Source organism: Narcine bancroftii, chromosome 8, assembly GCF_036971445.1.
Source record: "Narcine bancroftii isolate sNarBan1 chromosome 8, sNarBan1.hap1, whole genome shotgun sequence".
NCBI classification, from domain to species: Eukaryota; Metazoa; Chordata; class Chondrichthyes; order Torpediniformes; family Narcinidae; genus Narcine; species Narcine bancroftii.
Window position 1 is genome coordinate 141,494,010 of NC_091476.1, and position 15,510 is coordinate 141,509,519.

Sequence of the window (15,510 nt, forward strand, 5' to 3'; positions counted from 1 at the left end):
AGTGCGGAGCATCGATCCTTTGTGGACCCAGCGGAATAGAGGTCACCTTTCCAAATGGATAGTCTATGAACTGTTCAATAACTACACTGCATTCCAGTTCTCAGATGTTGTTGGCGGCAGCTGGAGGATCCGCGTCTGAGGGACAATGGGCTGACATTTACTGGGGGCTGCTGCAACCTGAGGACCCACAGAAGGGAGGGCTGCTAAAGCTTTATAATCAATGGAAGCCGTGGATCCAGACGTTACACCCGTATACCCCTCCCTCGGACCCTCCCCATATGACCCTCTTTTACGATAGGGATGGGGATGAAATGTATCAGCATGCCTTTTATGAAGAGGTAGAGGGCAGGCAATGGGAAATTAATTCGGACTACATAGTGATAGGAAAGGAGGGAGTGGCCGCTGCGGTGGCACTGACATCTGAACAGCTGGAATGGTATGAGATGGCAGGTGAGGCCATTCCTCATGTCACCCTTGCAATTGGCACTACTCATCAGGCAAAAGATTTGGGACCGATGTGTCGGAACTTGAAGTCCCTAAGGGACTGGTCTGACACCCAAATACCGATAGTGCAGTGCTCCTCATCTGCTCAGGCATACAGAATTTGGTCCATTACATATGATCAAGTCCTCCTTGAGCATAGACAGATTGAACGATTTCATGGTAGGGAGAAGATGGATCACCCCGACTCAGCCCCTATGCTAGACTCTCTCCCTGAGAACCTGTGGTCAGTGGGATCAGCAGATGTGGGTTTTTGTCAGCAGGTTGATCCCATGACCTTCGAACTGTCAGATTACACCCCTATTTGGCAGATGCAATACTACATCATCCAAAACCAAAGACAGTTAAAGAGATGCTTTCGTTTTTGGGTTTGTCAGGTTATAGTAGTCAGTTTATCCCATCGTATGGTGAATTGACACATCCACTGCGAACTTTGGTGAATGAGCAGGGGATGAGGAACCTGGGAGCTACACTGGATTGGACTGCACAGGCTGAGATGAGTTTTATTCTATTGAAGCAAGCTCTTACAACAGCTACAGATTTGGCGATTCCAAATTATAAACTACCTTTCTTTTTGGATGTTTCTGAAAAAGCACACACAATTGATGGTGTTCTTTTTCAGAAAAAAGGGGGTGGAAGATGTGTGCTCATGTATGGGAGTATCACACTAGACCCAACGGAAGACAGACACCCACCATGTACAAGACATGCAGCAGGAGTAGCAAAGATTCTACAAAAGGTGGCACACATAGTAATGGGACATGGCCTGACAGTATTAACAACACATAGTATTGTAGCATTTGTGAGCTCCACAGCATTTACAATGACTTCGTTAAGGCAGACGAGACTAGAAAAGATCCTGAATGCTCCAAATGTTACGTTTACCCATGAAGGCATTAACATGGCAGAAAATAGTGGAGAGGATGAACCAAACAATAAAAGGTAAGATCGGGAAAGTACAGGCACGGACCAAACTAAATTGGGTGGATGCGTTGCCTCTGGCATTAATGTCAATAAGGAGTTCGGTAAGTTCTGTGACAGGATTCACTCCATATGAACTACGAACGGGGCACCAGTTCCCGGGACCAGGAGCCGGAAGTCAGACTACGAAGAATGAGGTAAGTTCAATGGGATGCAAGCTGTATTATGATAAACTAACGGCTCTGGTGTCAGATTTTTCACAACAGGGAAGGGGAAACACCGATACCTTCAGTCGCGGAGTGGATTCTGCTAAAGGTCATCAAGGGAAAGTGGTCGGAGCCCAGGTGGACAGGACCCTACCGAGTGGTGGAGAGGACGTCCCACGCGGTTCGACTACAGGGAAAAGGCGAGACGTGGTATCATTGGAGTCAGTGTGCAGCCACGGACCCACCAGCACGGACACTGGAACAGATTCGTACGGCGGCGACTGAGAACCTGTGAGCAACTACGGACTAAGAACTTTCTGAACGGGTCCCTTTAAAGAACATATTGGACTCCGGGGACTGTTGATGGTAGAATCTATTGTTGTTTAAAAATCGATGACAATGGGCAAGCAGTAAAGGAGATTTCTTCAGGTATTCGCAAATTAGCTCACGTCCCGGTTCAGACCTGGCGACCCTTGGGCAGCGCATGGCTGGGAAATTTGTTCTCTGGAGACTGGGGATGGATACATACTATAGTGCTAGTTGCTGGATTTGCGGTTTTGGCGTTGATTCTGATCCCGTGCATCCTTCCCTGCCTCCAGTGCCTCATTCAACGAGCGCTGTCACAGAGAGACATCCCCAGACCCCAAGGCATGTATTTGTCCCTACTGCCCTCTCAAGAGTGTAATGATTACAAGGGATCAGAAATGCCAACCCTAGCATGTAACCCGGATTTCTCTATCTAATAAGTTAACTGGTGGTTGGTCTCATTTTCATGAGACCAAAAGGGGGACTGTTGGAATCTAGGGGTTAAAACAGTATGAAATAAATGATTAATCAATAAGTTTATTTGGACTGCATGAGTCAGGGAAAGAGGAATGTGGCTAAGTGGCTGTCACAGCATGGAGCAAAGTTGGCTGAACAAAATTGGCTGCTCCCAAGATACAGGGAGAGGATATGCATAAAACGATTTAGGAGGAATGCTCAACTGAAGGAGGTGGGAAGTAGCACAGGAGACACAGGCCAGATCAGAACAAAGAATGGCCCGCAAGAATCAAAGGGAATGGAAAACCAGTCTAGGAGGAAGATTAAGGCACGAGGAGGTGTTAAAGAGAACAGCAGAAATTGGCCAGACAGGGACCGAATGGTGATTAGAAATATCTGGGGATGAATTAATTTCAGATCTAAACAACAGGATAGTCTGGCCTGGAGGATTAACATGGGAATGCTACACCCCAGAAATCTGCAAAACAGGAGATGACTTGTGATAACCCTTATGCAAAAAGATCTAGCAGGGAAAACAACTTTTGTTCTGTGTGATAAGATTGACCTATATAAACTGTGCCAACTGGACAATAGGGGTCAGTCTCGGGGAGTAGCTCACTGGCAGGTGACCTATGAACTAACAGACTGACCCAGAGCTCTGTTAAGTTTTATTCTTGTGCTGTGCTGTGCTGTGTGGTGTAATAAACTGACTGTTGAACCGAATACCTTCTCCTATCACTTCATTCAACGAACGCGCTGGACTCAGTTCACACATAGACTAAATTAAGAGTAAATAAATTAAAGCCAGAGTCCAACAGTATTAAGAAAAAATAGGTTAAAAAAATAGGTGTTAAAAAATAGGTTAGAATCTTCCATTACAGGTGCCTGTCTACATTTTGCTCATAGCTTGATGAGGGGCTCAAGCCAGAAATGTCGGTTATGTATTTTAACCTTTGCAACATAAAGTACATTGTTTGACCTGCTGAGTTTCTCCAGCGTTGTTTTTACTTCAACCACGGAGTCTGTAGACTTTCGAGGCTTACTTCTGCTCGGCCTGTTGAATGTTTTAGGTTTTTGTTAAATTTCCAGCATCAGTACTTCACTGACGGATACTCAGACTCAGCTGATTTGAAAAAGTTCACTGAAAACCTCTTACAAACTTTGCTTGGCTAATATTTACACCAAAAAAAATGACACTTCTGTTGTGTACAGGTACTACTGTGTGATCAAACAATGAAAAAACAGACAAAATTCTTGCCAATCTTTTCATAATGAGATTTTCTAGCCTTTGTTTCAATTTTCCTTAAAAAAACAATCAATGGACTGATCAAACATCTGTAAAGTTACACAACAGATCACTATCTTATTTCAATGTAGAGTTGATATTTTGTCCTTTCAGCTGGTCCTCAGTATTATAGTTATCTTATCAACTCGAGAGAGAAACAATCATCCCCTTGGGACCTAACCATGTGACCACAGGAAATGCTGCACTTGTGCCCACACCTCCTCCCTCACCACCATTCAGGACTCCAAACAGTCCTATCGAGTCAAGCAACATTTCACTTGTGAATCTGCAGGAGGCAGCTACTGCCTCCGGTGCTCCTGTTGTGGTCTCCTCTACATCGGAGAGACTGGGAGATCGCTTCACTGAGCACATCAGCTCTGCCCGCGTGGATCTTCCAGTGGCTCCATTCCCTTGCTCTCGTGTCTGTCAATTGTCTCATGCACTGCCAGACTGAGACCACCCACAAACTGGAGAAACAACACATCTTCCAAATGAGTATTCTCCAACCTGATGGCATTAATATCAACTTCTTTGGCTTTTGTTAAACCCCCACCCAAATTCTTCGCCATCACCTTCCTCCAGCTCTGTCTCTCCCTTTTTCCAGTCTTTCAAACAGACATGATAAATTCTCACCTCTCCCCTTGTCATCTCCAATTAACACCTTTTGTTGGTCTGGACTCTTCCACCAACCAACACTATCTCTTTTCTGACATTTCCTGTTTTCTTGCTCATTCTGCTTATTTGTTGCTTATTCCTTGAAGAAGGGCTCAGGCCTAAAACGTTGGCAATATATCTTTGTCTCATATAGATGCTTAAAGACTGGCTGAGATCCTCCAGCATTTCAGTGTATTTTTAAAAGAAACAATTCCACCTAACTTCAAAGAGATGCGATGCTGAGGCTGTACAAGACACTGATGGAATAAGCATTGCAAGCAGTTTTTGGCTCCTTATTTAAGTTATGATAGGAGGAGCATTTGACAGCTCTTGGCCTGTAGTTGTTAGAATTTAGGAGAATGAGGGGACATCTCATTGAAACATTTGAATGTGGAAAGGGATTGAAAGAGTACGTGTTGAAAGGTTGTTTCCCATGGTGGGAGAGGCTAGGACAAGAGGGCACAATTTCAGGATCGAAGGGCATCTGCTTAGTACAGAGATGCGGAGGAATTTCTTCAGCCAGAGGGGGGTGAATCTGTGGAATTTGTTACCACAGGCAGTTGTGCAGGTCAGGTCATTGGGTGTATTTATGGCAGAAATTGATAGGTTCTTGATTAGCCAGGGCATCAAAGGTTATGGGGTGAAGGCCTGGCAGTGGGGATGAATGGGAAAATGGATCAGCTCATGATTAAATGGCTGGACAGACTCAATGGGCTGAATGGCTCCATCGCTGCTGCTATGACTTATGGTTTTATTATCATTTTGATGGGAAAGGAACACTGGCACAACATGGACAGAAAGGACTCAGAAGAACATGGCCAAATATAGACAAGTGGGACTTGCCCAGAATCCCAAGTTAGTCAAGAGGGACAGGATAGGGTGAAGAGCCTGTTCTGTTCTATACAATTATGACATGCCAGCCTTTCTATTTAATCAGGGTTAAAATTAATCCTCACATATTTGGGAATGGCTGTAGTTTGTTCTTTCCTGCCAAGTGTGCCATTTATCATGGACAACCCAGGATGAACTTCCAGTCCAATGTTCCTAAAAATGTCAATATCCATCTCATTCAGGGCAGCTAATGATCGAGATCCCCACTATACGGCACTCAATCAACTGGAAACTCAACCAACAAAATAAACAAACAAATACAGGTTAAAATAAATAGTTCTAAATAAGTTTAAAATTGTAAAAGGATTTCCGTGAAGATGAGAGCAAACGTACAGCCAGCAAAGCACCTCAGTCATGCTCCACACACAGCAGCTGTTTGAATGAAGTTTGCATAATGGTCCATTTGAATAAAATGGCACCGCCCAGGATAAAGAGCCTGCCCATGCCATTCGGAGCTGGGGATACCCTCACATAGTGTCTCCCTATCCCTGCCAGGTATCCCTCCCTATCTCTCTCTGCCTACTACATTGTTAAGTATGTTGGTAAGGCTTTATCTGTGCGCCGAGGACCTGACCGGGACGCTGGCATGGAGGGGAGTCAGGCTGTGCGCCAAGGGCCTGACTGGGATGCTGGCATGGAGGGAAGTTAGGTTGTGCCAAGGGCCTGACCGGGATGCTGGCGTGGAGGGGAGTCGGATTGTCAGCGCAAGGGAAGGGGGTTAATTATGACAACGGCATAGTTAGCTTAATGCTATTGAAGCACCAGCAACCGGAGTTCAAATTTAAATTTTGTTAAGGGAACGAGCTGATGAAAGTGAATTTTTCATAATTAAAGACTACAATGTTGATTATGTTTTCAAATTACTCTACATTTTGCACTGCCTTTTGTCTTTTAAATGGTGTATTTTTAATGCAGATGTTTTTGTTAGGCATTAGAAGAGTGAGCCTCAATCAATCAGAAATTTCACATATCTGACACCGACGATCCTGATAGATGCCGGATAATAGGGATTTCACTGTATATTACATTACATATTGTGAATCAAAATGCTTGTGAAAAACAACCAGTGATTTGGCAAAATGAGTGAACACAGAGAGAACAACATCACATTTCCACTCACTTCCTTGAATTACGATTACTGGCAAAAGACAAAGGAGGAAAAACCCAACACCCAACCCCAACCAACCAATTTTCCCTTGCAACCACTGCAACCGTGCCTGCCTGCCCCGCATCGGACTTGTCAGTCACCAACGAGCCTGCAGCAGACGTGGACATACCCCTCCATAAATCTTTGTCCGCGAAGCCAAGCCAAAGAAGAAGAGTGAGCCTCAATCAACCAGAAATTTCACATATCTGACACCCACGATCCTGATAGATACCGGATAATATGGATTTCACTGTATATTACATTCCATATTGTGAATCAAAATGCTTGTCAAGAAAAACCAGTGATTTGGCAAAATGGGTGAACACAGAGAGAGCAACATCACGTTTCCACTCACTTCCTTGAATTAAGATTACTGGACATTTTCTCATTATTCCCTTCCTGTTACATTTTAATCTCCACACCCAATAACTTTTGGTAAAGGGATGCCAAAAACAGGATGAAATCCATGTTACAACAGTTAGGTTTCCTTTTTTTTTCCACATCATAGTACTCTATTTGCAAAACCTGTGCATTTATTTAAAAAAAAGCATGCACCATACCTGAAACATGGTAAATTTCCCCAAATGAAGGAACTTTTGAAGGTTTGGCATCCAGCACTACACAAAACAAATACGTTAGTTAGAGATGTATTCCTTTACACCAGTCACCAAATACACCAGTGACACCTGAAATTCCATCGCAGCCTCAGGGCAGTTTCTGAAGCTCGATAACACTGGTTTGATTGCCATTTCATGGTATCAGATTTCAATCAATTGCGGTACTCATGTCTATGGTCAGGTGTGTCTGAGTAAGGGTGGGGAGGGAGTGGATCGTGTAGATGGAGGTTCAGGCAGAAAGGTGGAGAGATCTGTGACTTGGAGCACCAGCACAAGCAGGGTGACGGATAAAAAAAACTGGGACTAGGAATTAGTGACATTTCCCACCAGCTTCAGGCCACATTCTCCTGGGAGTGCCATGTGACAGACAACCACAGCACAATGTTAAGCAAAGAATTGCTAGAGGGTCTCAGCAGGTCAGGAAACATCCACAGGTAGAAATGGTCAGTCAGCATTTGAGCTGTGAACCTTTTCTTTTTTCAGCACACTGTTTCTGGGTCACTTTACTCACAAAATTAAAGATTAAAAGGAGATTTAACAGGGGTCTAAAAGATTCTGAAGGATTTTGATTGATGATCCTTCTGCTTAGAGGACAGCAAGATCTTTCTTCTTTTCTTTGGCCTGGCTTCGCGGACGAAGATTTATGGAGGGGTAATGTCCACGTCAGCTGCAGGCTCATTTGTGGCTGACAAGTCCGATGCGGGACAGGCAGACACGGTTGCAGCGGTTGCAAGGGAAAATTGGTGGGTTGGGGTTGGGTGATGGATTTTCCTCCTTTGTCTTTTGTCAGTGAGGTGGGCTCTGCGGTCTTCTTCAAACGAGGTTTCTGCCCGCCGAACTGTGAGGCGCCAAGATGCACGGTTTAAGGCGATATCAGCCCACTGGTGGTGGTCAATGTGGCAGGCACCAAGAGATTTCTTTAGGTAGTCCTTGTACCTCTTCTTTGGTGCACCTCTGTCACGGTGGTCAGTGGAGAGCTCGCCATATAACACGATCTTGGGAAGGCGATGGTCCTCCATTCTGGCAACGTGACCCACCCAGCACAGCTGGATCTTCAGCAGTGTGGACTCGATGCTGTTGGCCTCTGCCATCTCGAGTACTTCGATGTTAGGGATGAAGGTGCTCCAATGAATGTTGAGGATGGAGCGGAGACAACGCTGGTGGAAGCGTTCTAGGAGCCATAGGTGATGCCGGTAGAGGACCCATGATTCGGAGCCGAACAGGAGTGTGGGTATGACAACGGCTCTGTATACGCTTATCTTTGAGGTTTTTCAGTTGGTTGTTTTTCCAGACTCTTTTGTGTAGTCTTCCAAAGGCGCTATTTGCCTTGGCGAGTCTGTTGTCTATCTCGCTGTCGATCCTTGCATCTGATGAAATGGTGCAGCTGAGATAGGTAAACTGGTTGATCGTTTTGAGTTTTGTGTGCCCGATGGAGATGTGGGGGGGCTGGTAGTCGTGGTGGGGAGCTGGCTGATGGAGGACCTCCGTTTTCTTCAGGCTGACTTCCAGGCCAAACATTTTGGCAGTTTCCGCAAAACAGGACGTCAAGCGCTGAAGAGCTGGCTCTGAATGGGCAACTAAAGCGGCATCGTCTGCAAAGAGTAGTTCACGGACAAGTTTCTCTTGTGTCTTGGTGTGAGCTTGCAGGCGCCTCAGATTGAAGAGACTGCCATCCGTGTGGTACCAGATGTAAACGGCGTCTTCATTATTGAAGTCTTTCATGGCTTATTTCAGCATCATGCTGAAGAAGATTGAAAAGAGGGTTGGTGCGAGAATGCAGCCTTGCTTCACGCCATTGTTAATGGAGAAGGGTCCAGAGAGTATGACCCGACCTTGTTGGTTTTCGTGCAGTTGGATAACCATGTTGAGGAACTTTGGGGGACATCCGAGGCGCTCTAATATTTGCCAAAGCCCTTTCCTGCTCACGGTGTCGAAGGCTTTGGTGAGGTCAACAAAGGTGATTTGTTTTGTTCTCTGCACTTTTCTTGGAGCTGTCTAAGGGCAAAGACCATGTCAGTAGTTCCTCTGTTTGCGCGAAAGCCGCACTGAGATTCTGGGAGAACATTTTCAGCGACACGAGGTATTATTCTATTTAGGAGAATCCTAGCGAAGATTTTGCCTGCAATGGAGAGCAGCGTGATTCCCCTGTAGTTTGAGCAGTCTGATTTCTCGCCTTTGTTTTTGTACAGGGTGATGATGATGGCATCATGAAGGTCCTGATGCAGCTTTCCTTGGTCCCAGCAGAGCTTGAAAAACTCATGCAGTTTGGCATGCAGAGTTTTGCCACCTGCCTTCCAGACCTCTGGGGGGATTCCATCCATACCTGCTGCTTTGCCACTTTTCAGTTATTCAATTGCCTTATATGTCTCTTCCCGGGTGAGGACCTCATCCAGCTCTAGCCTTAAGGGCTGTTGAGGGAGCTGGAGCAGGGCAGATTCTTGGACTGAGCGGTTGGCACTGAAAAGAGATTGGAAGTGTTCTGACCATTGGTTGAGGATGGAGATTTTGTCACTGAGGAGGACTTTGCCATCTGAGTTGCGCAGCGGGCTTTGGACTTGGGGTGAGGGGCAAGATAAGGGTCATTGAAACAAATAAAATGCAAATATCAATTCCCTTGCAATGTTCCAAACAGAGCTTCCTCAAGCATAGCAATCTTCAAACAGATCCCGGACGTGCAAATTGCATTGTTGGATGGTGAGAGTCAGGGGAAGAACCACAACAGGAAAAACCCAGTTAAATTTCTCAACTGATGTGATTTGATTTGGAAACAGACCCAAGGGTGCTTTGCCCAAAGTTAAATCTACTTTCAATTTCATAGCTCTGGAACTGGAAGCCCAAAATAAACATTTCAATTCATTTTGAGAGAGCTGTACAGCATTTCTTAAACGTGAGTTCATAAAATAAATGAAGGTAATTTTATGATAAACCCCACCCCCTGCCCCTCTCCACGTCACCCCCACCCTCTCTCCCCGTCACCCCCACATTCACCCACTGTCCCCTCTCCCCCGTCACCCCCTCTCCCCCGTATTCACCCACTGTTCCCTCTCCCCCATCACCCCCACATTCACCCACTGTCCCCTTTCCCCCGTCACCCCCTCATTCACCACTGTCCCCTCCCCCTCGCCACCGCCACTCGCTGTCACTCACCCACTGTCCAGCAGGCCAGCAACGTAACAATCCAACGCACCATCCCGGAGCTCCCGCGCCCTCATATGACTGCTCCGCTTGTCACTCTAACCTCTCCAAGTATCCAATCCGTCGACCAATCAGCATAGAGGAGGAAGTGCCCCGCTCAAGCAGCAGCCAATCAGCACGGTGGAAGACTCTTGCTGCAAAATTTCGCAACCTCTTAAAAAAAATGCTTGCACAGCCAGGCGGATTTTGAGCGGAATCGTCAGAGAGGAGTGGGCAAAATAATTCAACTTTTAAATGTTACCAACAGTAGGCATTTAAATATAAAAATAACCCGATTTTAGTGCCAAAATTCGACCTTTTCCCACCGGAATGTACAAGTAGTGGTCGTGCAGAGTTAGTGGCCAGATGTACTTTCGAACCAATGTTACTCCCACCGAACCCAACACCACGAGAAGTTCTTTACGTCTCACTGTGCCTTCCCAGGTCCCTCTAGGCTCTAAGGACATTCACTCACCACTCATTTCCCCTTTCCTTTGGCCCTGCAGTATTTTTTCCACATCCAGATCAAATATCCACCTTTTTGTGTATTACCAATAGCCAGGGGTAATTTATAGCTGTTCTAATTAAATGAGGCTGACTTCCAGGCCAAACATTTCGGCAGTTTCCTCAAAACAGGACATCTAGCGCTGAAGAGCTGGCAGTGAATGGGCAACTAAAGCGGCATCGTCTGCAAAGAGTAGTTCACGGACAAGTTGCTCTTGTGTCTTGGGTCCTCCATCAGCCAGCTCCCCACCATGACTACCAGCCCCCCCACATCTCCATCGGGCACACAAAACTCAAAACGGTCAACCAGTTTACCTATCTCGGCTGCACAATTTCATCGGATGCAAGGATCGACAACGAGATCGACAACAGACTTGCCAAGGCAAATAGCGCCTTTGGAAGACTACACAAAAGAGTCTGGAAAAACAACCAACTGAAAAACCTCACAAAGATTAGCGTATACAGAGCTGTTGTCATACCCACACTCCTGTTCGGCTCCGAATCATGGGTCCTCTACCGGCATCACCTACGGCTCCTAGAACGCTTCCACCAGCGTTGTCTCCACTCCATCCTCAACATTCATTGGAGCGACTTCATCTCCAACACCGACAGCATCGAATCCACACTGCTGAAGATCCAACTGCGCTGGGTAGGTCACGTCTCCAGAATGGAGGACCATCGCCTTCCCAAGATCGTGTTATATGGCGAGCTCTCCACTGGGCACCGAGACAGAGGTGCACCAAAGAAGAGGTACAAGGACTGCCTAAAGAAATCTCTTGGTGCCTGCCACATTGACCACCGCCAGTGGGCTGATATCGCCTCAAACCGTGCATCTTGGCGCCTCACAGTTAGGCAGGCAGCAAACTCCTTTGAAGAAGACCGCAGAGCCCACCTCACTGACAAAAGACAAAGGAGGAAAAACCTAACACCCAACCACAACCAACCAATTTTCCCTTGCAACCGCTGCAACCGTGTCTGCCTGTCCCACATCGGACTTGTCAGCCACAAACGAGCCTGCAGCTGACGTGGACATTACCCCTCCATAAATCTTCGTCCGCGAAGCCAAGCAAAAGAAAAGAGAATTAAACGAATAGCATATAGAACCATAGAACATTACAGCATAGAAACAGGCCCTTCTCGTCTGTGCCAAACCATTTTTTGCCCCTTTTCACTGACTTGCACCTAGTCCATAGTCATCCATACACCTCCCATCCAGATACCTGTCCAAATTCTCCTTAAATTTTAAAATTGAGCCTGCACTCACCACTTAAGCTGGCAGCTCGTTCTACACTCTCTGTGAGAAGAAATTTCCTCCTCACTTTCTCCCTAAACTTTCTCCCCTTTCACCCTGAACTCGCGTCCTCTGGTTTGTATCTCACCTACCCTTAGAGGAAAAAAATCTTATCTCCTTTTCTCTGAAATATTTTTAAATACCTCTATCAAATTTCCCCCTCATTCTGCCACTTTCCAGAAAATGAAGTCCTAACCTTTTTAACCCTTACCTGTAAAGAGAACTTTTGCCATATTGACCTTCATAAATCCAAGTATTGAGTCTAGAAGTTGGGATGTTGTATAAGACATTGTTCAGGCCAAATTTGGAGTATTTTGTGCAGTTTTGGTCACCTAACTATAGGAAGGATATCAATAAGATAGAAAGAGTGCAGAGAAGATTTACTAGGATGTCGCCTGGACTTCAGGACTGAGTTACCAGACAATATTGAGGTAAGGAAAATCAAACCAAATCAAACTTCAATTAAATCAGAATTAGGAATTATTTTCATGATCCATATGTCATGAAATTCGTTGTTTTGCAGCAGCATCAAAAATCTAAATAAATTAGTGCAAAAGAAGAGAGAAAGTGAGATAGTACCTATGGTTCATTGCCCATTCAGCAATCTAATAGTGGAGGGGAAGAAGCTGTTTTTTATAAAGTTGGGTTTTCATCCTCAGGCGAGCTTGACGGTAGCAGTGAGAAGAGGGGATGGCCTGGGTGGTGATGGTCCTTGTTGATAGAGGCTGCTTTCTTGAGACACCACCTCTTGTAGATGTCCTGAATGGAGTGAAGACTGATGCCTGTGATGGTGCTGGCTGACTTCACCACTCTCTGTAGTTGTTTCCTGTCCTGTGCATTGGCACCTCCATACCAGACAATGATGCAACCAGTCAGAATATTCTCCATGGTGCACCTATAAAAATTTGCAAGAGTCTTTAGTGATATCAAATCTCCTCAAACTCCTCACAGAGTATTGCCACTGGCGAGCCTTATTTGTTAGTATATAGACAAGAGGGCCCCAGGATAGATCTTCAGAGATGTTGACACCCAGGAAATGAAGCCACTGCTGACCCTTCAGCAAGGACTGGTTTGTGATATCCTGGATTCCCCCTCGTGAAGTCTCCAATCACGTCCTTACTTTTGCTTATGTTAAGTACAAGGTTGGTGTTGTGTCACCACTCTGTCTCTTTCCTGCATGATTCCTCATTGTGATACTGCCAACGATTCGTGATAATCCAAACTGCGCTATAATGTTAGACATGTTTTAAAATTCTTACTTGTTGGACTGACATAAAATTTGAAGGAATACACAGAAAACTTACCAGAGTTCAGAAAATTAAAACAGGAGGTGAAATGATTGGTTCTCCCAAGAAAAGAAAACAGCAAATATTGGAAACACTCAGCAGTAATTTTGGAGAGAGAAACAGAATTAATGTTTCACCCAATAACTCTTGATCAGCATTGAATGTCAAGCTGAGATCAGACAGGAAATTAATTGTATCCTGGCCCATGGATATGCACTCTTCAACAATGGAAAGGAGCTTCTCCAGTAGTTGGCAGATGTGAACAATTCCTTGGTGGCAATTCATGTAGATTCAGGAAAATGACTGGAGGTCACGGGTGAAAGAATAAGCTGGCTATGCACTGCCTCAATGATGTTCGGATTTAACATTTGGAACAAGAAATACAAATTTGAAAGGATAAAGTTGATCACACGTGCAGAAGCCTTCCTGCTACGTTTAACACATTGCAAAGTTGGATGTGAGCAAACTTCACTTCTTGAATGATTTCAACAGTTGATCTACCCGGAACGGGAATAGGATTGATTTGTCAAGGATGGTGCGCTTGCACTGGAGAAATGTGAGCACCAGTGATGTGCCAACTTTGGTTTGGAAGGACGAACACTCAGCTCTGAGACAGAAGGGCGAAGATAGCAGCTGTACTTCAGGGACTGCAGGACATGATCCTGGGTGACACACCAGACATATTGCTGAAGATGTTGTCGGGGTGATCAACCATTTCATCAAGGACCATTCAGGAAGATTGGCAGAGCTTAGCTTTTACACAGAATGCCGGCTCCTGATGGTCTCAGCAGTAAGAAGAGGGAGGCATTTTAAAGGGGATCTGAGGTGGGGGGGGGGGATTTTTCACATAAAGAGCAGGCAGTATCTGGAATGATCTGCTGGGTGGTTGAGGCAGGAACAGTAACAATATTTCCAAGGCATCTGGACAGATGGTTGAAGGATCATGGGTGGAGGGATATGGGATTAATTCAGCAAGAGTGCTTCTTATGGAGAGCATGGTTCCAGATTCATTAATTTATTGACAAGATTTGGTTTATAGCACCAATTGTGGTGAAGAACTTCTTTTTTATATTTCCAGAGGACACACGAGAAGTTGCAGAGGCTGGACTCGGGAGCAAAGTACACTTTGCTGGAGGAACTCAGCAGGTCGACCAACGTCAAGGGGAGAAAAAGAACAGCCGACGTTTGAGGTTGGAACCCTTCATCCAAACTGTTCAGACTTGATGAAAGGTTCTGGCCCAAAACGTCAACCTCTATTTTATGTTTCTCCCATTGATACTGCTCGACCCACTGAGTTTCTTCTAATTTAAATTTAAAATTTATATTGTAAAAAATTTAGACATAGAACACAGTAACAGGCCCTTTCGGCCCACGGTCCTGTGCCGCTCAATTGCACCCAATTAATCTGCACTCGCGGTACATTTTTGAATGGTGGGAAGAAACTGGAGACCCCAGGGAAAACCCATGCAGGCATGTGGAGAGTGTAGAAACTCCTCACAGACAGTGCTGGATTTGAACCCCAGTCGCTGGCGCTGTAACAGCGTTGTGCTAACCAAAACGAAAACCGTGCCATCCCTATCCTCCAGCGAAGTGTGTTTTTATTTACAGGTCTGATTCCAGTGTACCAGAACATTAAAATACTTTGTAGTGCCCAGTTACATAAAAGTAGTGCTACATGGCTTCATTCTTGGGGCCAAAGAGTTCCACTATTTATAGCAACAACATCACATGCAGAATTCTCCCCAAAATGTTTTGAAACATAAATACTTCAGGCAGACCAAGGTACCCAACAGAGGGCAGTGCAACATTGTGTTAAAGTGTAGTTACAAAGTCTTCCTGCTTTACACTAGCCATTCTCAATCTTCTTTCTGCTTTGGCATCCCGAGGACTCTGCACAAAGTTTAAGGGCCCCTTTCTTTGTGAAGAAGTCAAGTTGTCGTTTCTTCTGTACTCCTCTCGTATTGACTGCATTAAAAAGTTTTTTTTAAAATAATGCAACGCGCGGAGGAAAGAAAACAAGGCTTTACTTAAATGTGCTGTGGCCCCTGTTGAGAGTGGCTGATCTACACTCCATTCTCAGAGCAGCAAAAGCCATCTGTGATGAAACCTCAGTCAAACATTTTGAATGTTGAAAGGCAAGGACAGGATTATTTCCCCATGATGGGAGAGTCCAGGACAAGAGGACACAAGAGGATTGAAGGGCATCCGCTTAAAAGTGATGCAGAGGAATTTCTTCAACAGAGGGTGGTAAATTGTGTGGTTGGCTTTGAG

The 15,510-nt window shown here is 45.3% G+C and overlaps 1 protein-coding gene across 1 annotated transcript in view; it reads right to left on the reverse strand.

Moving 5' to 3' along the window:
- LOC138741281 (digestive cysteine proteinase 1) overlaps positions 1 to 10,239 on the reverse strand; it is a 50,104-nt gene extending 39,865 nt beyond the window's left edge. Inside the window, exons 1-2 of the mRNA XM_069895094.1 lie at positions 10,132 to 10,239; positions 6,928 to 6,984 (exon numbers count right to left, since the gene is read on the reverse strand). Coding sequence (XP_069751195.1) covers positions 6,928 to 6,984; positions 10,132 to 10,174 — 100 coding nt within the window. The 5' untranslated portion in view covers positions 10,175 to 10,239. The remainder of the gene's footprint in view (positions 1 to 6,927; positions 6,985 to 10,131) is intronic.
- Between the last annotated feature and the right edge of the window lie 5,271 nt (positions 10,240 to 15,510).